General features: G+C 44.6%; 1 protein-coding gene across 1 annotated transcript in view; it reads left to right on the top strand.

Moving 5' to 3' along the window:
- Window positions 1-26,139, top strand: part of NSUN5 (NOP2/Sun RNA methyltransferase 5) — a 33,931-nt gene extending 7,792 nt beyond the window's left edge. The window contains exons 5-10 of the mRNA XM_065892272.1: window positions 24,226-24,364; window positions 24,455-24,570; window positions 25,233-25,411; window positions 25,619-25,829; window positions 25,906-26,050; window positions 26,122-26,139. Coding sequence (XP_065748344.1) covers window positions 24,226-24,364; window positions 24,455-24,570; window positions 25,233-25,411; window positions 25,619-25,829; window positions 25,906-26,050; window positions 26,122-26,139 — 808 coding nt within the window. The remainder of the gene's footprint in view (window positions 1-24,225; window positions 24,365-24,454; window positions 24,571-25,232; window positions 25,412-25,618; window positions 25,830-25,905; window positions 26,051-26,121) is intronic.
- The last annotated feature ends 514 nt before the right edge of the window (window positions 26,140-26,653 follow it).

Raw genomic sequence — 26,653 nt, 5'->3', positions numbered from 1 at the left:
GCTCTGGTGGGCAGAGCTCAGTAAAACTTTAATCTGCTTGTCTGCTGATGAGTGGGGCTGGGTTCCCTCCCTGTTAGTTGTTTGGCTTGAGGCAAGCCAGCACTGGAGCCTAACTGGGCTCTTTGGTGGGGCTAATGGCTGACTCTGGGAGGGCTCACGCCAAGGATTACTTCCCAGAACCCCTGCTGCCAGTGTCCTTGTCCTCATGGTGAGCCACAGCCACCCCCCACCTCTGCAGGAGACCCTCCAACACTAGCAGGTAGGTCTGGTTCAGTCTCCCCTGGGGTCACTGCTCCTTCGCCTGGGTCCCAGTGCGCACACTACTTTGTGTGTGCCCTCCAAGAGTGGAGTCTCTGTTTTCCCCAGTCCTGTTGAAGTCCTGCAGTCAAATCCCACTAGTCTTCAAAGTCTGACTCTCTAGGAATTCCTCCTCCCGTTGCTGGACCCCCAGGTTGGGAAGCCTGACGTGGGGCTCAGAACCTTCACTCCAGTGGGTGGACTTCTGTGGTATAAGTGTTCTCCAGTCTGTGAGTCAGCCACCCAGCAGTTATGGGATTTGACTTTACTGTGATTGCGCCCCTCCTACCGTCTCACTGTGGCTTCTCCTTTGTCTTTGGATGTGGGTATCTTTTCTGGTGAGTTCCAGTGTCTTCCTGTCGATGATTGTCCAGCAGCTAGTTGTGATTCTGGTGTTCTCACAAGAGGGAGTGAGAGTACGTCCTTCTACTCCGCCATCTTGGTTCCTCTCCGATATTTTGGTTTTGATTTGCATTTCCCTGATGGTCAGTGATGTAGAATATCTTTTCACATATGTTGGAGGACAGAGGGAACAAAAAGCACCCACTGTACTGAGAAGGCATCTTGAGACTGAAAACTAGGCAGGCAGCTCCAGCTAATCAATGGATGAGTTTCTTACAGGGTAACTTACTCACAGGGTGGGATCTGGATCAGGCAGACAGCGGCCCGGGAGCATTCATACCTGTCCTGTGCACCACCGAGGGGCCATTGGGAGAGTTTTATAGTTAACTTAGGGTATGGGGTAGGTGCTTGGAGACAGGATGTGCATTCTTACGTCAAGATTCATGAACGGGTAACTAGTCCTGTGGGCACTGGGAATATGTCAGTGAAGGTTTTCATCTTTGGGGACTCACAGAGCTCGGAGGCCACCTGGTCCTAATGATTATTAAACAATGTCTATTAACTACAAAGCTCTTGATGACAGAGAAGTGAGTCACTGCACAGCACAGGCCTGGGTAGGGTCAGCGGAAGGACCGGAGAAACTGTAAGGGCCCAAGATTGTGGCAGTTATGTTAACAGCCATATACTCCTCTCCTGACATCTTGATGGCCCGTATAATCTTGTCTGTAATTTTTCCACGTAGACCCTAGGGCTAGATATCGAGAGGTGGCTTTTGTATCCCTATCCCAAAGCAACAGTATAAGAAGTAGCACGACAAAGTGTTCCTAATAAGCAAAAGTATAGTAAGAACTATGGTTCTCCATTTACCTGGGAGAGAAGTAAGCCATTGGGTAAAGCATCGGCAAAGGGGATTTCGTCCATTTGATTAATGACTGTTTTCATATGGGAGTGTTAATCAGTTATGTTGGATTCACATGAAGATGTAAATGCAGCATTCCTGCCCAGTTAAGGTGCGTGTCCTTCCCTGTGAGGCTGTCAGCATATCTAAGGCCATATAGTTTTGCAGCACCACCTTTCTCATTTGAGTGGTTTCCTGGAGAGATGGGAGTCATTTAAAGCTGATGGGGTAAATTGCTAACACTTGGATTTCTAGTTTAGCACTTACACTGGTTTTCTTGTTTGTCGGCCATTCCTACCATGACATACTATGATGGGCCCACCACCTGGACTTAATAGCAGGCAGGTTATAGGGAACTCCTGGTAAAGAGGTGTATGTACGGCCCAGAAGAGAAGGCGCATTGGCCCGTCCACTAGGGCAAATAAGGCCACAGATAAGCTCCACATTTCCAGATCCCTTGTTTGGGAGTCATGAAGTCGCCTGTTCTGTAGGAAGCTGCTTCCGTTCCTGTCCGTTCATCATTTGATATGTTGTGAGTTCGTCAGCAGACTTCAAAGGGAAGCCCTCCATACATCTGTGATTTGTTTGGGAGTGGTTGGTCCTTCCTATGCAGGTGGGGGCTCTGGACATCAAGACTCCTTGTGCAGCTCCCAGCCACACTAAACCATCCCAAATATAAGCTGTGGGAGTCCAGGGATTACTTGACCAGTTTTGCACCAGGGAAAAAACATTGTTTAGAGTCAGTATAATCAAACAGAACCTTCATGTATAGGAACCAGATCACCAAGGGGATTTTTGGTCACCAAGCCATTGTCCCACTCTGTGGGACAGATGAACTGTCCACAGCATCTACTCTGCATTGGAGACAGGCTGCAGACCCAGCAGTCAGAGCGATTGTGGACCTTCGCATACGTTGAGGCCCGGGAGAGGAGGACATTTCTGGTAACCAGAGCCAGGGAGTCTATGAGGCACACACTATGAGTGATAAGACAGATGTTTTAGGGGTGAAAGGTAGGCAAATCCTCATTTGTGAGCACCGTAGCTGTTTGATCACCGTTGGCCAAAACCACCCCTGGTTTTGGCCTTTTTCCTGGCAGGTGGTACGACTCATTTTGTCCTTTAATGTCTTCAGTACCTGGGGCCTCAGCAGGAACCCACATGAGCAAACCCACTTCAGGTCCTTGTGCTAATGCTTTGGAGAGGAGATTTGGGTCTGAGTGGGGTCCATTACCATATAAAAGGCCTGATTGAGGGAAGGCAATACCCAGGCCCCAAGGGATTAGGATACCAAGCCACCTGGAAGGGGGAGACCAATTTAAATGCTAATGAATTACAGTAACACTAGGTCAGAGGTCCTGTGGCAGTGGCAAAAGGAGACCTTCCTACAGGGTAGGCTTAAGGCCTCCCTTCTGAGCCTGCAGTCTCAGGCTCTTGGTGTCTGGTCAGGTAGCCATTCATCTGCAGGTTGTCATCCTGGGGACAGCATTTAATCGTCTGATAGTTTCAGACCTCTTAACGTGGAGGGAGTGGGGAGGGACCAACCTCTTAACGTGCAGTCAGGAGATGGGGCTTTTAATGTGGCTTCTGACATGTTGACGTGCTCTATAAGGCCAGCCGTGGTGGGACTGTATGGTAGATGAAAGTTCAAAGTATTTCTTGGGGTATCTGCCCACTCGTATTTCATGTCCAGTGAAATGGTTCCTTGTTCATGTCAGTTTGGGCTGGTGTTCCATACATAACTTCCAATTTTGACAGGCCTTTGATTGTTGCAGCCTAGTTGGTTTTCTTACTGGTAAAGGATTGCATCAATCTAGTGGCTGTGTCAGCACAGGTTGGAGTATATTTATGTCCTTCTGATACTGGCAAAGGCCCTATGTAGTCTGCTTGTCATCTGGTAACTGGATGGTCAGAGCGTCCAGTGTACCCTGGGGTGTGTCGAAGAGGGTGGCACTTCAAAGGACACTGAGGGCCGCCCTTATCTGTGACTCAGAGGTCTGTGTATTGGAGAGGCAAATGCCGCTTTTTTACTATTTCCCAAGTTTTGGGGCCTCTGTGTCCCGACTTTCAGTGGAGCCAGTCTGCCATGTCAGAGGGGGTCTGTAATTCTTCCAGCAACAAAGCTCTTGCTAATGCAGCTGCTTCGTGATGACCAGGCAGAGTTGACGAGTGCCGTAAGGTCATGCTGGCACCTGGCTGTGCGCAGGCAGTCCAAATATCAGCCCTCAATTCAGCCCCCCACAGAGGTTTATTTAACATTTCCCGATTATTTTGATGCCAAGTGGTAAGCTTGAGGGGCATGGGTTTGTGGGTAATCACCAGCCACGTGGCTCTGGGTTCTGCCCACTGACTACTTTGTTCAGTCCCTTGAACCAGATGACATCCGGAGCCAAGCAGCTGTGGAGGACCACCGAGTGGCTTGGCCCTACAGCTGACATCGTGTATCATGTGTTAGCAGGGGGCATCCCAGTATCTCCCTGTACCTGTGGTAGAGGGGATGCAGCAGGTGATGTTGCAGGGGTCTTTGGTGGGTCGCTGTAGGTCACCGGCCCTAATCAGGCATGCACCTCCCGGGAGAGGGTGTTCTTCTGCTGAGTGGGCTGACACTTTGTAAGGTGCTCCGTCGCACACAGGTAGGAATTCTGTATGTCAGCCGGTAGGTCGGTGGTCAGACCCTTGGTTTGTTGTAAGGCTAGATGAACTGCTGACAGTTGTTTTTCTTTAGGACCATACCGGTTCTCTGCCCCTTTCTGTTATTGAGACCAAACTCCTAGCAGGACTTATTTCCCATTTTGTTGCTGCCAGAGCCTCCACCCAAACCCATCTGGATGTATATACTTAAATCCAATTCGCAACTTGCACCTGGCATTAACACCCTCAGTCCTTGGACAATCAGCTTGGCCTTTGCAGAAGCCTCTTGTTGTGGGGTATTCCAGTCCCAGATTGTTCTCTTTTTCATTAAAGCATATAGTGGTTTTAATATCTGGTCAAGGTGGGGAATAGAAGGGTGCCAGTACCCTAGCAGACCTATAAAGACCTGTAGTCCTTTTACATGTCAGGGCATGGGATACACCTGTGTTTTATCAAAACAGCCTCAGGCATCACTTTAGTCTTGCCAGACCAGGTAACTCCAAAGAGCTTTACTGACTGTCTCCGTCCTTGCACCTTGTTGGCGTTTGCCTCCCATCCCTGTGCTTTTAAATGTTCCTGAAGAGGTGTAGTGGCTTGGGGAAGAGAGCGCAAGGCATCACAGCTTGACATCTCATCGATGTAATGATAGAGAACTAAAGAGGGAGGGAAAGCCCAGTTTTCCAAATCCCAGGCCACCATCCCATGACATACAGCAGTACTATACAGACAACCTTGGGGTAAGACAGTAAAAGTCTGTTGTCTCCCATTCCACGTGAAGGTGAACTGGTCCTGGGACTCCTTATCTAAGGGTGTGCTGAAAAAGGTATTAGACAAACCTAAGACACAGTGATCTGTCTAAAGGGAAGAGGAATTGGATCCAGGGGTTGGGCTGTTTGGAACTGCTGCATAGATAGGGAGGTGTTGCCTTAATTCTCTGTAATCTACTATCATGCACCAGGTTTGGTTTTTCCACCAGCCACATGGGGCTATTTAGCGGGCTTTGTGCTGGTCTTTTAACTTCCACCTTACCTAATTCCTTGACGGTAGCTGTTATTTTTTCCTGTCCCCCAGGTAGGTGATATTTTTTATTGCCACCACTCTCCACGGGATAGGCAACTTTACAGGATCCCGTTTACCATGATCCACCATTGCAGGCTTGACTGCTCGGATCCGTAAGTGGAACTCGCTCATGGTGGTTATGAGGTCCAGGTCCTGTAGGACATCCACACCCAAAATATACTCAGGTATGGGGAAAATATAAACCAGAAGGGGATGAGCAGGGTCCGGGGGGTGGGGGGGGGCTCTTCCAACTTGTAAATACAGGCTCACTTGTTTCATCCTCATCTCTGGCCTCCATATCCATCAGTGGCTTGTATTTCCCCTTGGAACTTGGATGGATTCCCATAAATCAGGGTACACTTGGCACAATGTCTGTTAAAGCCAGGACAGTCTGTTTATTGGTGTGGGACTAATAGTTCAGTATGGGACCTCCAGTTGCCCCCTGTGGCCTGCACCAAGGAGCAACCTTGACTTCACCCCTAACCCCTAGGAGTGGGGCGTATGCATCCCTGTTCTTTTTTTTTTTTTTTGCGGTACGCGGGCCTCTCACTGCTGTGGCCTCTCCCGTTGCGGAGCACAGGCTCTGGACGCGCAGGCCCAGTGGCCATGGCCCATGGGCCCGGCTGCTCCGCGGCACGCGGGATCCTCCTGGACCGGGGCACGCACCCGCGTCCCCTGCATCGGCAGGTGGACTCCCAACCACTGCACCATCAGGGAAGCCCTGCACCCCTGTTCGTTATCTTCCTGCCCCTGTGGAGCATAGGCTTAAGCCTGTTCCTCTTTTTCTCTTGCTGACCGAAGAGTAAACTTATTTCATTGGGTAATGCTTTCCATGAAGTTAAAAGGATCGGATTAGGTTATTTATATTCTCCTTACGGGTTCCAGCTAATACCAGGTCTTACCATAATTGTGGGAAATTCTAGTTGTGCCCCTTTGTTTAGTTTCCTCACTTTTCTTTTTTTTTCTCTTTGCCTTTATCTCTCCTTCTGTTTCCCTAATGCCAGATCTTTTCAGTTTTGCTTAGATCAGCTATCATGGGTGCCCCGTCTGAATGAGTCGATTAACCATTGGGGCCAAAACTGAAACTAAGGTCCCGTACCAAGCTCCTAGAGTAGACTGCAGGATACCATCCTTTATGCCTGTTGTAAATAACTCTTCATCAAGTTCTCGGAAATTAGGAGCATAGGTAGCATGCTTTGTTCCCAATTCCCGTAGCTATTTCTTGTCACTCTTGCATAGAGGCCCATCTTCAGGATGGGGACGGCACATCCCCCTCATTTGGCCCAGCCGTTTGTATACCTGCACGTATCTAGTCAATCAAGGTGGCTATAGCCACCCTTGGATTTCTCCCAACCCAGTCGCATACAAGTGTTGCTGGAGGGTGGGCTGTGCTGTGACCAAGGCCATTTTTGATGTTTCTGACTCATTTAACATGCCATTTCTCCCAGTATCCCATGAACGGAACACCCAGGCTGCAATTCCTTTCCTACTCTTTTGTTTAAACCTGCCAGTGAATTCTAACTCAGTGGAGAAATATCCCCACATAGTTGTGTCTTGGATTCTAGGGATCTCCTCTCGGTTATCTCCTGGCTCCCTAGTGGCCTGTGTTGTAGTTTGGATCAGAGGTCTTGCCTGCAGGTCTTCCTCCTCTAGAGTTATGTCCACAACTTCTGACATGTAGTTATCCCAAGGATCCCACCTCTTGGGGTCCCATTTCTCCTGTGAAAAGGTCCTCACGTTTGAATGGAACAGCCTGTGGCCCTGCATTTTAGGCATCTTACATGTTATCACTTCAACATGTTCTTCCTGTTGTATTGTCTTTAACATATGTCTGAAGTGGTGGAACATGCCATCTGGACATCCCTTTCTAATGCCGGCGCCTCTTTAGTCTTCTTTAGTTCCCTGTTGAGCTGTAATTCCTTTTCTGTGCCAGTCATTAGAGCGCATAACAAAGGTCATGCAATGCAATAGCTTACTTTGTTTTTCCACTTTTTGCTTTCCCACCGCTTCAGTTGATATATCTAATAAGCCCTTTGGTGTTTTGGGGGCATCCCTGTACTCACACACTGGCTGGAAGTGTTCCCTAAGCCTAGCCAAATCACTGCACGTGGAAGTGGCTGGCCAGCCTGGGATTTCCCCTACCATCAATGGGCTTTACTGCCCCTTTACCCATTCCTGTGTCGTTTTCAGTTTCCTGACTGGCTTGCCAATTGTTGGAGGATGGAGGGAATGAAAAGTGCCCACTGAACTGAGAAGGCATCAGGAGGCCGGAAAATGAGGCAGGCAGCTCTAGATAATCAATGGATCCGTTTATTATAGGGTAACTTACAGGGTGGGATTGGTCAGACAACAATCTGGAAGGATTCGTTGCTGCACTCTGCACAGCAGAGGGGCCAGTGGGACAATTTTATAGTTAACCTAGGGTATGTGGGTAGGTCCTTGGAAACAGGGTGTGCATTCCTAAGTCAAGATTTATAAACCAGTGACGAGTCTCATGGGCGCTGGGAATACACCAGCGACGGTTTTCACCATTGTTTAGGGACTAACGGAGCATAGAGGCCACTGTCCTAATGATTATTAAACACTATCAACTACAAAGCCCTGACGGCAGAGGAGACTTACTGCACAGTAGAGAGAAACTGTCCTGACTTATGATGGTGTCACTTATGCTAACAGCCGTACAGTGTAGTGTACCTGTTGGCCATCTGTATGTCTTCTTTGGAAAAATATCTCTCTAGAGGCTCTGCCCATTTTTTAATTGGGTGTTTTTAATAAACTGTTGAGTTGTATGAGTTCACTGTGTATTTTGGATATTAAGCCCTTATCAGATATATGATTTGCAAATATTTCCCCCCATTCCATAGATAGCCTTTTCATTTTGTTGATGGTTTCCTTTGCTGTGCAGAAGCTTTGATGCAGTGTCACTTGGTTTTTGTGTTTGTTTTGCTTGCTTTTGTTGCCTTTGCTTTTTTTTTTTTTTTTTTTTTTGTGGTACGCGGGCCTCTCACTGTTGTGGCCTCTCCCGTTGCGGAGCACAGGCTCCAGATGTGCAGGTTCAGCGGCCATGGCTCACAGGCCCAGCCGCTCCGCGGCATGCGGGATCTTCCCGGATTGGGGCACGAACCCGTATCTCCTGCATCGGCAGGCAGACTCTCAACCACTGCGCCACCAGGGAAGCCCCTGTTGCCTTTGCTTTTGGTGTCAAATCCAAAAAATCGTTGCCAAGGATGATGTAAAGGAGCTTACACCTGTTTTCTTCTAGGCATTTTATGGTTTCAGGTTTTACATACAAGTCTTTTATTTTCCTTTCAGTTTTATTGAGATGTAATTGACATCCAGCACAGTAGAAGTCTGAGGTGCACAGCATGATGATTTCACTTACATGCATCATGAAATGATGGCCACAGTAAGTTCAGTGAGCATCCATCATCTCACATAGATAAGAATGAAAGAGATGGAAAAGAAATATATTCTTCCTTGTGATGAGAACTCTTAGGATTTATTCTCTTAACAACTTTCATATGTAACATATCAGTATTAATTATATTTATCATGGTGTATGTTACATTCCTAATACTTTATTTATTGTATAACTGGAAGTTTGTACCTTTTGACTACCTTCATCCAGTTCCCCCTCATCTTTGGTAACCGCAAATCTGATCTCATTTTCTATGAGTTGGTTGATTTGTTTTTGAAGTATAATTGACCTATAACACTGTTAATTCATGTTACACAGCATAGTGATTTGATATTTCTATACATTTCAAAACGATCACCACAATTGATAAGTCTAGTTACCATCCATCATCATACAAAGATATTATAGTTATTGACTATATTCCCCATACTGTACATTTCATACCCATGACTCATTTCTTAAAAAAATTAATTTATTTATTTTTGGCTACATTGGGTCTTCGTTGCTGCGTGCAGGCTTTCTCTAGTTGCAGTGAGCAGGGGTTACTCTTCGTTGTGGTGCGCGGGCTTCTCATTGCTGTGGTTGCTCTTGTTGTGGAGCACAGGCTCTAGGCACATGGGCTTCAGTAGTTGTGGCACGTGGGCTCAGTAGTTGTGGCTCGTGGGCTCTAGAGCACAGGCTTAGTAGTTGTGGCACACGGGCTTAGTTGCACCGCGGTGTGTGGGATCTTCCTGGACCAGGGCTTGAACCTGTGTCCCCTGCATTGGCAGGCGGATTTGTAACCACTGTGCCACCAGGGAAGACTGACTCATTTTTTTTGTAACTGGAAGCTTGTACCTCTTTTTTTTTTTTTTTTTTTTTTTTTTTTGTGGTATGTGGGCCTCTCACTGTTGTGGCCTCCCCCGTTGCGGAGCACAGGCTCCGGACGTGCAGGCTCAGCGGCCATGGCTCACGGGCCCAGTTGCTCCGCGGCATGTGGGATCTTCCCGGACCGGGGCACCAACCCGTGTCCCCTGCATCGGCAGGCGGACTCTCAACCACTGCGCCACCAGGGAAGCCCAAGGAAGCTTGTACCTCTTAATCTCCCTCACCTATTAATCTCCCTCACCTATTTCTCTCCTCCCTGCCACCCTCCTCCCCTCTGGCAATCACCTGTTCTTGGTATCTATAACTCTGTTTCTGTTTTGTTATGTTTATTCATTTTTTTCCTACATTCCACATATAAGTGAAATCATACAGTATTTTTCTTTCTCTGACTTATTTCACTTAGTATAATAACCCCTAGGTCCATCCATATTGTCAACAAATGGCAAGATTTCATTCTTTTTTATAGCTGAGTAATGTGCCGCATACATTCAAGTCTTTAATCCATTTTGAGTTAATTTATTGTGTGCGGTGTAAGATAGTGGTCCAGTTTCATTCTTCTATTTGCAGCTGTCCAGTTTTCTCAATGCCATCTATTGAGGAGACTGTCCTTTCCTCACTGTATATTCTTGGCTCCTTAACTGTATACTTGACTGTATATTTGTGGGTTAATTTCTGGGTTCTCTATTCTGATTCGTTGATCTGTGTCTATTTTCATGCCAATACCGTACTGGTTTTTTTTCCTAAATTGAAGTGTAGTCGATTTACAGTATTATATTAGTTTCAGGTGTACAACATAGTGATTCAATATTTTTATAGATTATGCTTCATTTAAAGTTATTATAAAATATTGGCTACATTCTCTGTACTGTACCTCTTATCCCCTACCTCTATCTTGCCCCTCCCTCCTTCCCCCCCCCCCCCCCCCCCCCCCCGCTGTTGTAGGGCCGAAAGTAAGCTCATCACCCGCGGTGAACTGTGGAGAAGCACAGCAGTAGAATACAGTGCCGTCTGTCCTGCTGTGGTAGCTTTTATTTAAGCATTATCTATGTTTACATCTTAAGACTTGTTTTCTTAACATTCCAGAAATCCAAAGCAGCAACATATGCTTTTATTGATTATACAAGCAACAATGGGCTTTCTTGACGTGCCGTGCTTCGTCCTTGAGCTCATACGCAGCACAAGGACATCTCCTTGTGTTCCCCTCATTCTGATTATACTAAAGTAGCACAAGGACGTTTCCTTGTGTTCTGATTATACTGAGGTCATTTCATGGATCAGTGCCCAAAGTATCCAGGACTGCCTGCAGTCCTGGCCTATTCGCTAGCCCTCGGTTTGCCGAGGGGTTCTGGCTTATTCGCTAGCCCTCGGTTTGCCGAGGGGGGGCTCATGGGTCACGTCTCCTTTCCATGTCCTCAGTTATTCCACTACACCCCTCCCCACTGGTAACCATTGTGGTGTTCTCTGTATCTGTGAATCTGTTTGTTTTGTTGTATTTGTTAATTTATTTTTAAATTCCACATATAAGTGATAACATACTGCCGAGGTCCAGCCTCAGCAGGACAGGATTGCCTGAGGGTAGACGGAGTCGGGCGAGGACAGAAGACACAACACCTCTTAGGATGCAGGAATTCTGACAAGCTTTATTGCACACACTATACTTTTTTATACTTTCAAAACAGTAAACTGATTTTAGTTTATTACTTTATCAATCATCACCATCATTTTCTCAGACCAAAAAGAACCTTTTACATAAGCATTTCACATACGCAGTTTACATAATTTTCTTATTATGTCTGTAATTGTCCCTTGTGATTGAGAGCAATTGTCCCTTGTGGCTAAAAACGTCCTTTGTGGTTTCCTCAAAATTCTCAAAAGTCATCATGTCCTTTTCCTTGGTCCGCTTTGCTTCAGTGCTTTACTCCCACATACTCTGCGTCAGCGCCCTTTTCTTTGTAAGTTTCGCCTCAGTGGTGCAGGTAAGAAGCCTTGTCACGTCTCACTCTTGGCTTAACCTAAAAAGACTCTTAAAGCTTTTTAATGTTTAATCATCATTAAATCAAAAGCATTTCATCAAAGCATTCTTAAAACTTCTTAATTTTATTTATATACATTTTCATAAAACACAAAAATATATACTAACAGGTGGACACAATTTATGTGGCCACTCACTACACATACGGGGAAGCCAAAGCGGTGGGTTTCGGGGCCATGGTGGTGAACATTGAATCTTTAATCTAGACTTTAGATCTTCCTAAAAATATTTACAATAGATCTTTTGTCCCTTATACTTATTAATATAAAACCCAGGATTACAGTTTAACTTTAACATTGCAGCTGTATGTTCCATTAAAAAGTGTTTCATCATAACTTTATTTCTTATTAAACTTCCCTTGTGCCAATACCAATGTACTCCAAATATATCTTGCACTCCCCATTTTGGCCATATATCATCTAACTTTTCCATTAACGTAGGCTGTTGCAATATAAACATTCCTATAGTATTACTTTTAATCCAATATGCAGGTCAATAAGTAGGAACAGCTGGTGTAGTTGGAGGGGGATCTTTAGGTTCTTCCCACTTTACTCTATATTGAGGCCTTTCTTTGAATCCCCCATGAGTAATGGGAATATTAGTACTAATTATAAACAAGCAAATACTCAGAGCTTTTATTATATACATGGGAAATTGAGAGAATCCACGCTGTGGGAAGCTTTGTTTTCCCATGACGTACATACCCGTGCCTGCCATGCAAGCACTATTGTTCTCAGCCTTGCTGAGGCCCAGCAGCACTTTTCAGGGTCTCAGCCTTGCTGAGACCCAGCAATACTCTTCAGGTGGCTCTCCACAACATACAGAATTTGTCTTTCTCTATTTCACTAAGCATAATACGCTCCAAGTTTGTCCACATTCTTGCTAATGGCAGAATTTCATTCTTTATGGCAGAGTAATAGTCTGTTGTGTATGTATGCCACATTTTCTTTATCCATTCATCTATCGATGGACACTGAGGTTGCTTCAGTAACTTGGATATTGTAAATAATGCTGCTATGAACATTGGGGTGCATGTATCTTTTCAAATTAGTGTTACTTCATTTTCTTCACATATATACCCGGGAGTAGAATTGCTGGATCATATGGTAGTTATATTTTTAGTTTTTTGAGTGACTTTCATACTGTTTTTCCATAGTGGCTGCACCAATTTACATTCCCACCAGCAGTGTACTAGAGTTCCCTTTTCTCCACAGCCTTGCCAAATTTGTTAATTGTGTTCTTTTTGATGATGGCCTTTCTGATGGCTGATGGGTGTGAGGTGATATCTCATTGTGGTTTTGATTTGCATGTCTCTGATAAGCAATGTTGAGCATCTTTTCATATGCCTGTTGGCCATCTGTATGTCTTCCTTGGAAAAATGTCTATTCATGCCTTCTCCACATTTTTTTTTTTTTTGCGGTACGCGGGCCTCTCACTGTTGTGGCCTCTCCCGTTGCGGAGCACAGGCTCCGGATGCGCAGGCTCAGCGGCCATGGCTCACGGGCCTAGCCATTCCGCGGCATGTGGGATCTTCCCGGACCGGGGCACCAATCCGTGTCCCCTGCATCGGCAGGCGGACTCTCAACCACTGCGCCACCAGGGAAGCCCAGTTGTTTGTATTTTTGATGTTGAGTTGTCTTAGCTGTTTTTATGTTTTTCGATGTTAATCCCTATCAGTCATATCATTTGTGAATATTTTCTGTCATTCAGTAGGTTGTCTTTTCATTTTGTCAGTGGTTTCCTTTGCTGTACCAAAGCTTTTAACTAGTCCTATTTATTTATTTTGTTTCCTTTGCCATAGGAGACAGATCAAAAAACAAAAAAATTGCTAGTTTTTTTTTTTTTTTTTTGGCTGCGCTATGCAGCTTGTAGAATCTTTGTTCGTTCCCTGACCGGGGATTGAACCCGTGTCCCCTGCAGAGGAAGGACAGAGTCCTAACCACTGGACTGCCAGGGAATTCCCCTACGATTAATGTCAAAGAGTGTTCTGCCTATGTTTTCTTCTAGGAGTTTTTTGGTTTCTGGTCTTACATGTAGGTCTTTAATTGATTTGAGTTTATTTTTGTATATGGTGTGAGAAAATGTTCTAATTTCATTCTTTTACATATAGCTGTCTGTTTTTCCTAGCACCACCTATTGAAGAGACTTTGTCTTTTCCCTTTTGTATATTCTTGCCTCTGTTGTCATAGATTAATTGACCATAAGTTTGTGGGTTTATTTCTGGGCTCTCTCTTCTGTTTTGTTGATCTATGTGTCTGTGTTTTGGCCAGTACCTTACTGTTTTGATTAGTGTAGCTTTGTAGTAGAGTCTGAAGTCTGGGAGCTTCATACCTCTGGCTTTGTTCTTTTTTCTCAAGATTGCTTTGGCTATTCAGGGTCTTTTGTGGTTCCATATAAATTTTAAGATTATTTGTTCTAGTTCTATGAAAAATGTCATGGATATTTTGATAGGAATTGCATTAAATCTGTAGATTGTTTTGGATAGTACGGACATTTTAACAATTTAAATTCTTCCAGTCCCTTAATATGGATATCTTTCCATTTCTTTGTATCATCTCAGTTTCCTTCATCAGTGTCATAGTTTTCAGAGTATAGGTCTTTTACCTCTGTGGTTAAGTTTATTCCTAGGTATTTAATTCTTTTTGATGCACTTTTGAACAGGATTGTTTTCTTGCTTTCTAATAGTTCATTATTAGTGCATAGAAAAGTGTATAATGCTAATCTTGTACCCTGCAACTTTACTGGATTCATTTGCTAATGAACAGTTTTTTTGTGGCAACTTTAGGGTTTTCTTTATCTTGTCATCTGTAAATAGTGATAGTTTTACTTCCCTTCCAATTTGGATGCATTTTAATTTCTTTTTCTTGTCTGATTGCTTTGGATAGGACTTCCAATACTGTGTTAAATAGAAGTGGCTAGAGTGGGCATCCTTGTCTTATTCCTGATTTTAGAGGAAAAGCCTTTAGCTTTTCCCCATTGAGTATGATGTGAGCTGTGGGTTTGTCATATACAGACTTTGTTATGTTGAGATATGTTACTTTATTTTATTTATTTATTTTTTTGAGATATGTTACTTTAATACCAACTTTGATGAGAGTTTTCATCATGAATAGATGTTGAATTTTTTCAAATGCTTTTTCTGCATTTATTGAGATGGTCTTGTGATTTTTATCCTTCCTTTTATTGATGTGGTGTATCACATTGATTGATTTGGGGATATTGAACCATCCCTGGAATAAATCCCACTTGATTATGGTGTATGATCCTTTTTATATATTGTTAAATTCAGTTTGCAAATATTTTATTGAGGATTTTTGCATCCATATTCATCAGAGATATTGGCCTATAATTTTCTTTTTTTTTTTTGGAGTGTTTCTTTGTCTGATTTTGGTAGCAGGGTAATGGTGACCTTGTAGAACGAATATGGGAGTGTTCCGTCTTCAGTTTTTTTGTAATAGTTTGAGAAGGATAGGTATTAGCTCTTCCTTATATATTTGGTAGAATTTCCCTGTGAAACCATCTGGTCCTGGACTTTTGTTTGCTGGGAGTTTTTTGATTACTGATTCAATTTTACTACTAGTGATTGGTCTCTTCAGATTTGTCTGTTTCTTCCTGATTCAGTCTTGTAGGATTGTATGTTTTTAGAAGTTTATCCATTTCTTCTAGGTTGTCTTTTGTTGGCATATAACTGTTTGTTCATAGTATTCTCTTATGTTGTTTTTTCAGATTGATTTTTCTAAATTTTTATTGGAGTATGGTTGCTTTACAATGTTGTGTTAGCCTCCACTGCACAACAGAATGAAATCAGCTGTACACATAACAGATATCCCCTCCCTTTGGACTTCCTTCCCATTTAGGTTACCACAGTGCATTAGGTAGAGTTCCCTGTGCTATACAGTATGTTCTCACCAGTTGTCTGTTTCGTACATAGTATCAATAATGTATATGTGTCAATCCCAGTCCCCCACTTCCTCACACCCCACCCCTTTCCCCCTTGCTATCCATACATTTGTTCTCAACGTCTGTGTCTCTGTTTCTGCTTTGCAAGCACCTATACCATTTTCTAGATCCCACATATATGTGTTATTATAAGATATTTGGTTTTCTCTTTCTGACTTCACTTTGTATGACATTCTCTAGGTCCATCCACGTCTCTACAAATGACCCAATTTCATTCCTTTTTATGGCTGAGTAATATTCCATTGTGTATATCTATATATCCATTGTGTATATACCACATCTTCTTTATCCTTTCCTCTGTTGATGGACCTTTAGGTTGTGTCCATGTCCTGGCTGTTGTAAATAGTGCTGAAATGAACATTGGGGTGCATATGTTTTTTTGAATTATGGTTTTCTCTGGGTATATGCCCAGTAGTGGGATTGTTGGGTTATATGGTAGTTCTATTTCTATTTTTTTAAGGAACCTCCATACTGTTTTCCATCGTGGCTGAATCAATTTACATTCCCACCAACAGTGTATGAGGGTTCCGTTTTCTCCACACCCTCTCCAGCATTTATTGTTTGTAGGTTTTTTGATGATGGCCATTCTGACCAGTGTGAGGTGGTACCTCGTAGTTTTGATTTGCATTTCTCTAATAATTAATGATGTTGAGCAGCTTTTCATGTGTTTGTTGGCCATCTGTATGTCTTCTTTGGAGAAATGTCTATTTAGGTCTTCTGCCCATTATTTGTTTGGGTTATTTGTTTTTTTGATATTGAGTTGTATGAGCTGCTTGTATATTTTAGAGAGCAGTCCTTTGTCAGTTGCTTCACTTGCAAATACTTTCTCCCATTCTGAGGGTTGTCTTTTCTTATTATTTATGGTTTCCTTTGAGACCTCGAATAGCCAAAGCAATCTTGAGAAACAAAAATGGAGCTGGAGGAAGTAGGCTCCTTGACTTCAGACTATACTACAAAGCTACAGTAATCAAGACAGTATGGTACTGGCACAAAACAGAAATATAGATCAATGGAAAAGGATAGAAAGCCCGGAGATAAACACACAGACTTGTGGTCACCTAATCTATGACAGAGGAGGCCAGAATATACAATAGAGCAAAGACAGCCTCTTCAGTAAGTGGTGCTGGGAAAACTGGACAGCTGCATGTAAAAGAATGAGATTGGAATGCTCCCTAACACCATACACAAAAATAAACCCAAAATGGATTAAAGACATAAATGTAAGGCCAGATACTATAAAACTCTTAGAGGAAAACACAGGCAGAACACTCTATGACATAAATCACAGCAGCATCTTTTTTGACCCACCTCCTAGAGTAATGAAAATTAAAATAAAAATAAACAAATGGGATCTTATGATTTTTTTAAATCTCTATGATATCGGTTGTAATATTTCCTTTTTCATTTCTTTTATTTGGGTCCTCTCTCTTTTTTTTTTTTTCTTTTCTTTTTGCAGTACGCAGGCCTCTCACTGCCGTGGCCTCTCCCGTTGCGGAGCACAGGCTCCGGGTGCGCAGGCTCAGCGGCCATGGCTCGTGGGCCCAGCCGCTCTGTGGCACGTGGGATCCTCCTGGACCGGGGCACGAACCCGTGTCCCCTGCATTGGCAGGCAGACTCCCAACCACTGCGCCACCAGGGAAGCCCTCTTTTTTTCTTGATGAGCCTGGTTAAAGGCTTATCAATTTTATCCTTTAAAAAAAAATCAGGTTTTGGTTTCATTGATCTTTTCTATTTTTTTGTTTGTTTTTTGGTCTCCATTTTATTTCTTCTCTTTATTATTTTCTTCTTTCTGCTTACTTTGGGCTTTGTTCTTTTTCTAATTCTTTTACATGATAGGTTAGGTTGATCATTTGAAAGTTTTCTTGTTTCTTGAGGTAGGCCTGTATTTGCTATAAACTGCTCTCTTAGAACTGCTTTTGCTGCATCCCATAGGTTTTGGAAAGTTGAGTTTTTATTTTTGTTTGTCTTAAGGTATTTTCTGATTTCCTTTTTGATTTCTTCATTGACCCATTGGGGCTTTTTTGTAGTGTATTGTTTAGTTTCCATGTGTTTGTGTTTTTCCCATTTTTCTTCCTGTGATTGATTTCTAGTTTCATACTGTTGTGGTTGGAAAAATGTTTGATATATTCTCTTAAATTTGTTGAGACTTGTTTTGTGGCCTAGCATGTGATTTATCTGGAGAATATTCCATGTGCACTTGAAAAGAATGTGTATTCTGCTGTTTTGGGATGAAATGTCCTGTAGATATCGATTAAGTCCAACTGGTCTAATGTGTAATTCAAGACCACTGTTTCTTTATTGACTTTCTATCTGTCTGGACAGTATGTCCCTTGATGTAAGTGTGGTGCTAAAGTTTCCTACTGTTATTTTATAACTGTCTGTTTCTCCCTTTATGTTTGTTAATATTTGCTTTATATATTTAGATGCTCCTATATTAGGTACATATATGTTATTGAGTGTAATATCCTCTTCTTTTTTTTTTTTTTGCGGTACGTGGGCCTCTCACTGCTGTGGCCTCTTCCGCTGCGGAGCACAGCTCTGGACGCACAGACCCAGCAGCCATGGCTCACGGGCCCAGCTGCTCTGTGGCACGTGGGATCCTCCTGGACCGGGGCACGAACCCATGTCTGCATCAGCAGGCAGCCTCTCAACCACTGCACCATCAGGGAAGCCCCATCCTCTTCTTTTATTGATCCCTTCATCATTATATAATGCCCTTCTTTGTCTTTTGTTACAGTGTGTGTTTTAAAGTCTACTTTGTCTGATACGAATATTGCTACCCCAGCTTCCTTGTCATTTCCATTTGCATGAAATACCTTTTTTCATCCCCTCACTTGTCTGTGTGTGTCTTTAGCTCTGAAGTGAGTCTCTTGTAAGCCGCATATAGATGGGTCTTGTTTTTTTTTTAAATCCAGTCAGCTACCTATGTCTTTTGATTGAGTCGTTTAGTCCATTGACATTTAAAGTGATTGTTGATAGGTATGTACCATTTTATTGCTTGTTTTCTGGGTGTTTTTGTAGTTCTTCTCTGTTCTTAGTTTCTTCCCTTGTGGTTTGATGATTTTCCTTAAGTGGTATGCTTGTGCTCCTTTCTCTCTGATTTTTGTGTATCTACTGTAGGTTTTGATTTGTAGTTACCATGGGGTTCATATATGTTGATCTATAACTGTTATCTACTTGTTTTAAACTGATAGCCGTTTAAGGTCAGACACATTCTAAAAGATGTATGTTTTTTCATTGTTCTCCCCTATGTTTTGTGTTTTTGATGTCATGTTTTCTATCTTGTTTATCCTTTAACTGTTTATTGTAGTTATAGTTGATTTTACAACTTTTGGCTTTTAATCTTCATACTGGCTTAAGTGGTTGATCCACACCTTTACTATATATTTGTCTTACAAGCGAGATTTTTCCTTTCCTATAAATTCTTACTTCTTGTTATAGCTTTTCCTTTCCCACTTAGAGAAAACCCTTTAACATTTCTTTTAGAGTTGGTTTAGTAGTGATGAGCTCTTTTATTTTTTGCTTCTCTGAGAGGTTCTTTCTCTCTTCTTTAATTCTAAATGATAATCTTGGTGGATAGAGTATCCTACATTGTACGTTTTTCCCTTTCAGCACCTTAGATATATCATGCCACTCCCTTCTTGCCTGCAAAGTTTCTGCAGAGAAATCAGCTGGTAGCCTTCTGGGTATTCCCTTGTATGTTACTCTTTGTTTTTCTCTTGCTGCCTTTAGAATTCTCGCTTTAACTTTTGCCATTTTAATTATGATGTCTTGGTGTGGGTCTCTTTGGGTTCGTCTTGTTTGGGACTCTCCGTGATTCCTATACCTGGATATTTGTTTCCTTCTTCAGGTTTGGGAAGTTTTCAACCATAATTTCACCAAATACATTTTTGACCTCTCTCTCTCCCCGCTCCTTCTGGGACCGCTATAATGTGAATATTAGTACGCTTCATGTTGTCCCAGAGATCCCTTAAACTGGTCTCATTTTTTAAAGATTTTTTTTTGTTCTGATTGGGTAGTTTCCATTATTCTGTTTTCCAGATCAAATGTGTGTTCTTCTGTATCACTTGATCTGATGTTAATTCCTTCTAGTGTGTTTTTCATTTCACTTACTGTATTCTTCAGCTTTGACTTGGCTCCTTTTTATATTTTCTAGTTCCTTGTAAAAATCTTCACTGTGTTTGTCTGTTTTCCCTAGTTCAGTTAGCACTCTTATTACTAATGCTTTGAACACTTTATCTAGTAAATTATTTATCTGTTTCATTAGTTGTTTTTTTCAGGTTTTTTCCCTGTTTTTTTTGTTTGGAACAAATTCATCTGTCTTCTTATTTTGCTTAACTTTATGAAATTAGGTGAAAAAGTTACCTATCCCAGTCTTGAAGGGGTATCCTTGTGTGGGAGCATCACTATGCAGTCTGTGTGTGCCCAGTGCCTTTGGTGGGAGAACTGGATCTAAAGTAAGCACAGGTCATGTCTTTCCCCAGGGTGTGCTGGCAGCTATCACCTTGGTGGGAGGTGGGGCTGGAGGTGGAGGGGCTAGAGCTAGAGCCAGAGCCAGGTGTGAGCCAGGGCTTCTCCTATTCTCAGTGGCTGTCACTGCCCTACTGAGAGTGGTGTCTGGTCCCAGGATACTGGAGCAGAAGCCGAGGTTTGGGTCTGAACTGGTTCTGTTTCCTCTAAGTATGCTTTTTACCCTGCTCCCAGCAGTGGCACCTTTGCCCCAGAGGGGGTGGTGCTGGAGCAAGAGGGGCTGGAGTGGGTGCTTGGCATGGGCTGGGGCACACTCTGGGGCAGTCCTGGCATGCCAGTCAGAGCTCCAGACCACTCCTGATCTGTTGCTTCTACGAATGCCAGTAATGGCTGCCCTTGCCCCAACTGAATGCCATGCCAGGTCTGAGCTGGCTTTGTCCCCACCCAACCCACCCCAAACTGTGCACTCTTCTTGGCACCGGCAGCCTTCTCCCTAGCGTGGAGCTGTGCCAGAGCCAGGGAATCAGTGCAACTGCTTGACATGGGCTGGGGAGTGCACTGGGCTGGGGCATTTGCAGGAAACCGGCCAGAGTCCCAGGCTGTTTCAGTCAGCTTCCTGCACCTTGTTCCCTGGAGTAAGCAAGCATGTGCTTGTTTTCATGAGTGGAATCTAGGTTTCTAACAGCTGTTCTCTAAGTCCTACTGGTTTTCAAACCAGCTAAGGGGATTCATCTTCCTGGTGTCAGACCCTAGGGCTGTGGTGCCTAATAATGTGGTTTGAACCACTCACCTGTGCACCCTTATTTTTGGCTGTGTTGGGTCTTTGTTGCTGCGCACGGGCTTTCTCTAGTTGCGGTGAGAGGGGGGCTACTCTTCGTTGTGGTGCACAGGCTTCTCACTGTGGTGGCTTCTCTTGTTGCAGAGCACGGGCTCTAGGTACACAGGCTTTAGTTGTTGTGGCACGTGGGCTCAGTAGTTGTGGCATGTGGGCTTAGCTGCTCTGCGGCATGTGGGCTCTTCCTGGACCAGGGCTTGATCCTGTGTCTCCTGCATTGGTAGGCGGATTCTTAACCACTGCGCCACCAGGGAAGCCCTGTGTGCCCTTTTTGAGCAATTTTGCTTTTAGTCATTTATCGTTAGATTGCACTTCTGAAATGTTCATAATTTTGTTTCGAATAGGGGAAAATTGGGCTCGATCTACATTTATTCTAAAATATCCCAACAGTATGTATTTGGTTCAGTAAATTTTGGTTTTATTCAGACTGTGAAATATCAGGGAGCTGCTTACATTGATGGTGTGAATGTTTATTGACAATATAGCAAATGGGAAAACAAGTCATGGAGTCATATGTTAAGTATGAGCTCCATTTTTTTCCTGGTTGTTAATAAATACTGATTTTTTAAAAGTCTACAAGTATTACACCACAGTATCAATAGGAGTTCCTCTTGGTAATGAATAGTGAGGGTGTCTGTGGCAGGGAATCAGCTTCCATGTGGTCCTTCAGGTGATGCCACCCAGATGGTGCCAGCATCCTGAAACCCAAGGAGGATTGTGTAATCCCTCTCTTCTTTGTCCCCTCCTAGGGGCACAAGTCCTGACCTGATTGCTTCTCTTCCTACCCATATTCCATGTGGGTTTTTCTTTACACCCTTGGTTGTATAAGAGTCTTTCTGCTAGTCTCCAGTTTGTTGTCAGTGGGAATTGCTCCACATTGTAGATGTATTTTTGATATGTTCGTTGGGGGGGAGGTGAGCTCAGCGTCCTCCTACTCTGCCACCTTGACCTTCTCCTTGGTGCCATACTGTTTTGATTACTGTGGTTGTGCAGTATAGGTTTTGCAGTATAGTTTGAAATCAGGGAGCATGATGCTTCAGCTTTTTTCTTCCTTTCTCAATATTGCTTTGGCTATTCATGGTCTTTTGAGCTTCCATACAAATTTTAGGATTGTTCGTTCTGTTTCTGTGAAAAGTGCTATTGGAATTTTGATGGGGATTGTGTTAAATCTGTAGATTTCTTTGGGTAGTATGGACATTTTAACAGTATTAATTCTACCAATCCATGAGCACAGAATATCCTTCCATTTATTTGTGTTATCTTCAGGGTTTTTTCCATTAATGTCTTATAGTTTTCAGTGTGCAGGTCTCTCACCTCCTTGGTTAAATTTATTCTTAGGAATTTTTTACTTTTTGATGCAATTGTAAATGGGATTGTTTTCTTAATTTTTTTCCTGATAGTTCATTATTAGTGTATAGAAATGTAACAGATTTTCGTATATATATATATTTTTGTGGGGGGGGCATGCCACATGGCTTGTGGGATCTTAGTTCCCTGACCAGGGATTGAACCCGCGCCCTTGGCAATGAAAGTGCGGAGTCCTAATTACTGGTCTGCCATGGAATTCCCTGTATATTGATTTTGTATCCTGCAGCCTTACTGAATTTATTAGTTCGAATAGTTTTTTGGTGGATTCTTTAGGGTTTTCTTTATATAAAATCATGTCATCTGCATATAGTGACAGTTTTACTTCTTCCTTTCCAATTTGGATGCTTTTTATTTTTATTGCCTGACTGCTCTGACTAGGACTTCCAATACTAGGTTGAATGAAAGTGGCGAGAGTGGGCATCCTTGCCTTGTGTTTGATCTTAGAGGAAAAGCTTTCAGCTTTTCACCATTGAGTATGATTTTATCTGTGGACTTGTCATATATGGCCTTAATTATGTTGAGGTGGTGTGTTCCCTCTATACCCAGTTTGTTGAGAGTTTTTATGAGTGGATGTTGAATTTTTTTTTTTTTTTTTTTTCTGTGGTACGCGGGCCTCTCACTGTTGTGGCCTCTCCCGTTGCGGAGCACAGGCTCCGGATGCGCAGGCTCAGCAGCCATGGCTCACGGGCCCAGCCACTCCGCGGCATGTGGGATCTTCCCAGACTGGGGCACGAACCCATGTCCCCTGCATCGGCAGGCGGACGGCTCAACCACTGTGCCACCAGGGAAGCCCGATGTTGAATTTTTTCAAATGCTTTTTCTGCATCTGTTGAGTTGGTCATGTGATTTTTATCCTTTTTGTTAATTGTGTATATCGCATTGATTACTTTGTGGGTGTTGAACCATCCTTGCATCCCTGACACTGGCATCTTGTGCATTCCCTGTTGTAACCTAACAGATATCACCATTATGCACCCATCTGGTCAAGGCAGAAACTGAGTCATCATAGATGCTTCCCTCCTCTCCTTTCAGTCATTTATTACTGTGCCTTCAGCATCTTTCTTTTTGTCCTCCTGGATACTGCCTGGGTTTAAGCATCATATCCTATCATGATTGGCAGAATAATCTCCTAAACTGGTCTCCCCACTTCCAGACTTTCTTGTCATGTTTGTCCTCGTGTTGGCTGCAGAGAGCTCTGCAGCCAGATCTGATGCTTTACTCCCCTGCTGAAAACCCGTGGCTCTCCATTGCGCTGTGCCCCCTGCTTCCTTTCCAGGCCCATCTGCCATGCACTCTGTGCCCCTGTGTTGTCACAGTGGTTGCTGCTCCTCACCCCAGGCTTCCCTGCACTCACCTACCTCCTGGTCTGTCCTTTGACAGCTCTGGGAAGCTGCCTCTTCTCTCTCCCTCTCTCTCCATCTGTTGTGGATGTTCCCCCATCTGCCTCTAGCATGCTGCTTAGTGACCAGCGTGGTAGAGAATGGTTGTGTTTGGGTTTGGGTTTGAATTCCAGCTCTGCTACTTCATAGCTTTCTGAGTTGTTATTCTCTAGGCCTGTTTTCTACGTGGGTCAGGTGAATGAACAATGCTCCTTTGCAGTGTGGAGAATACAGTTTTCACCTTACCTCCTCAGGTTACTTATATGAACATCAGGAATCAGCTCCCTGAACCAGGCCCCTCTCCCTAGGGTTATGTTTTAATAGTACTGGCTAGTGAGTGTCTAATTTGTGCAAACTATTTTCCTAAGTATTTTGCATGTCATTTAATCCTCACGAGATCTGCCATTTTCCAGAAGTGTAGACAGAGGCTGAAGTGTCAGTGCTCCCGCCACTGGTAAATGATGGAGGTGGGATCCTGAACCTAGAGTCTGGCCTGAGAAGCCTGTTCTCTTAACTGCTGCCTCTATCTTATCAGCTTGTTAATTTACTCATAGCAGTTTTAACCGTTCGTTGCATAAATAAGCAGTTAGGTGACATGTGAAATGTCTGGCTTGCTGCCTGGCACGGAGGGGTTCAGAAAATGTGGCATGAACAGCTCTTATTCCCTGGCAGCCTCGAGGACGTACGGGCCCTCAAAGGGAAGTGCTTTCTTCTGGATTCCTTGCTGCCGGAGTTGCTTGTGTTTCCTGCCCGAACAGATCTGCATGAACATCCACTGTACCAAGCTGGTCACCTCATCCTACAAGACAAGGTAGGGTGGATGGGTGGAAAAGGGAGGAGCGGGAGGGGAGTGATCAGCCTGGGGTCCCCTTCAGCCAGCCCCTGTGCTGTGTGCCGCCAGGCGAGCTGTCTCCCGGCCATGCTGCTGGCTCCACCTCCAGGTTCCCATGTCATCGATGCATGCGCTGCCCCAGGCAATAAGACCAGTCACTTGGCTGCCCTTCTGAAGAACCAAGGGTGAGTGCCATGGTCAGACAGAGGAGTGGGGTGGGGGGTCTGATCCTATATTTTATAAGAAGAAATAAGGAACTCAACTCCAGTAGGTCATGAAGGCTGAAAGGAGGCCTTCCCTTTAAATATTTCCTCATGGACCTAGGGCAGTTCCCTAAGCTTCCCAGTGGGTTACACGTGTGAGATGTGAATCCCTTAGCCCTTGGGGCAGAGGGCCCTGGGCAGTTATTTCTAACCACGGACCTTTACTTTTTTTAACTTTGTTTTAAACTTCACATGACTCACTTTAATTTTTTATTTTTGGCTGTGTCTTAGTTGTGGCACACAGGGTCTTGGTTGAGGCGTGCAGGATCTTTCATTGCGGCGCGGGTTCTGTAGTTTGAGGCACGTGGGCTCTCATTGAGGTGCGCGAGCTCGGTCACTGTGGTGCACAGGCTGAGTTGCCCCGCAGCATGTGCGACCTTAGTTCCCTGACCAGGGATCGAACCCACGTCCCCTGCATCGGAAGGTAGAATCTTTACCACTGGACCACCAGGGAAGTCCCCCACTGACCCTTTTTAAATATTGAGAATTTAAAGACATTTAAGTGTGATTTTCTGTGTGTCCTGACTTCAAGTACGTGTGTTACGTAAATTCTCAGTTCACCTCAACTCTGCCCTCCTCCCTAGGAAGATCTTTGCCTTTGACCTGGATGCCAAGCGGCTGGCTTCTACGGCTACGCTGCTGGCCCGGGCCGGGGTTTCTTGCTGTGAGCTGGCTGAGCAGGACTTCCTGGAGGTCTCGCCCTCAGACCAGCGTTATCGTCAGGTCCAGTACATCTTGCTGGATCCTTCTTGTAGTGGCTCTGGTGAGATGGGGGAAAACGCGGCCAAGGGCCCCACAGATCCAGAGCAGCCTTAGAGCGGGGATGGGGGTGTGTGTGGCGGAGGTCGTTCGTTTTGGCCTCGGGTTTAGTTCTGGCTCAGGTTATCCTGTGAATGGTCAGATGTGCTCATCTGTATGTGGGGATTTCATACGAAATCAGGCAGCGTGTGGTGAAAGCACTCTTCCCTAGGGATGCTGACCAGACAGCTGGAGGAGCCCGGGACCGGCGTGCCGAGCCAGGAGCGCCTGCGAGCACTGGCTGCCTTCCAGCAGCGGGCGCTGAGCCACGCACTCACGTTCCCCGCCCTGCGGCGCCTCGTCTACTCCACGTGCTCCCTCTACCAGGAGGAGAACGAAGACGTGGTGCGAGCCGCCCTGCAGCAGAGCCCAGCAGCCTTCAGGTAGTGGGTGTCCACCAGGGTCTTGGGGCGAGGGCCGCCCTCTTACTTAGAAGCCCGTTCCATTTCCTCTCTGCAGGCTGGCTCCTGTCCTCCCCTCCTGGCCGCACCGAGGCCTTGGCACTTTTCCAGGTGCTGAGCACTGCCTCCGGGCCTCCCCTGAGACCACGCTCACTGGCGGCTTCTTCACTGCTGTACTTGAACGGGTAGAGGTGCCAAGGTGGGTGAGCAGGGGGCCTGCTTGGAAGACGCTGGAGGATTGGGGCACATCTAACTCACTCTTCTTTTCTTCCAGCTCCGTCTCACAGGCTGAAGCATCAGCCCCAGAAGTTACACCCAACCCAGCTCCAAAGAGAAAGAGGCGGCGGCGAAAAGCAACAGCTGCCCCCAGCTCACAGCCTGGCATGTAGCAGGTGCTCGGAGCCTTGACCTCTCAGGCCCTCCTCTCAAGCTGAGTCTTGGGCCCTCAGCCCCAGGCCGCAGTTTTGTTTGCAAAGGCTCTTTTTATGGCTGGAGGAGGAAAACCGGTAACCGCGTTTCTCCAGCTGGAAAGAGCGGATATCCCTGTGCTGTGGGTCCCTTCCCTGGGCTCTGTTCTTGCTGGTGAGATGCACTGCTTCCCACATAAATAAAAGGCAGGACATGGTCTACGATAGATCACAGTTTTTTTTAATGACATAAGCGAGGAGAACAATCTCACGTTCATACTAAAAATTCCAACTAGACTCACAGGAATTCAGTCTGTATTTGTAATGGAAAGTCCCAGCCTCCCGTCCCTGTCCAGTGCACGTACATGTCCACACCCGCACTCACGCGCTCACACTCAG

The sequence above is a fragment of the Phocoena phocoena genome, chromosome 15, assembly GCF_963924675.1.
Source record: "Phocoena phocoena chromosome 15, mPhoPho1.1, whole genome shotgun sequence".
NCBI lineage: Eukaryota > Metazoa > Chordata > Mammalia > Artiodactyla > Phocoenidae > Phocoena > Phocoena phocoena.
This window is presented reverse-complemented; position numbering and strand designations above follow the sequence as displayed.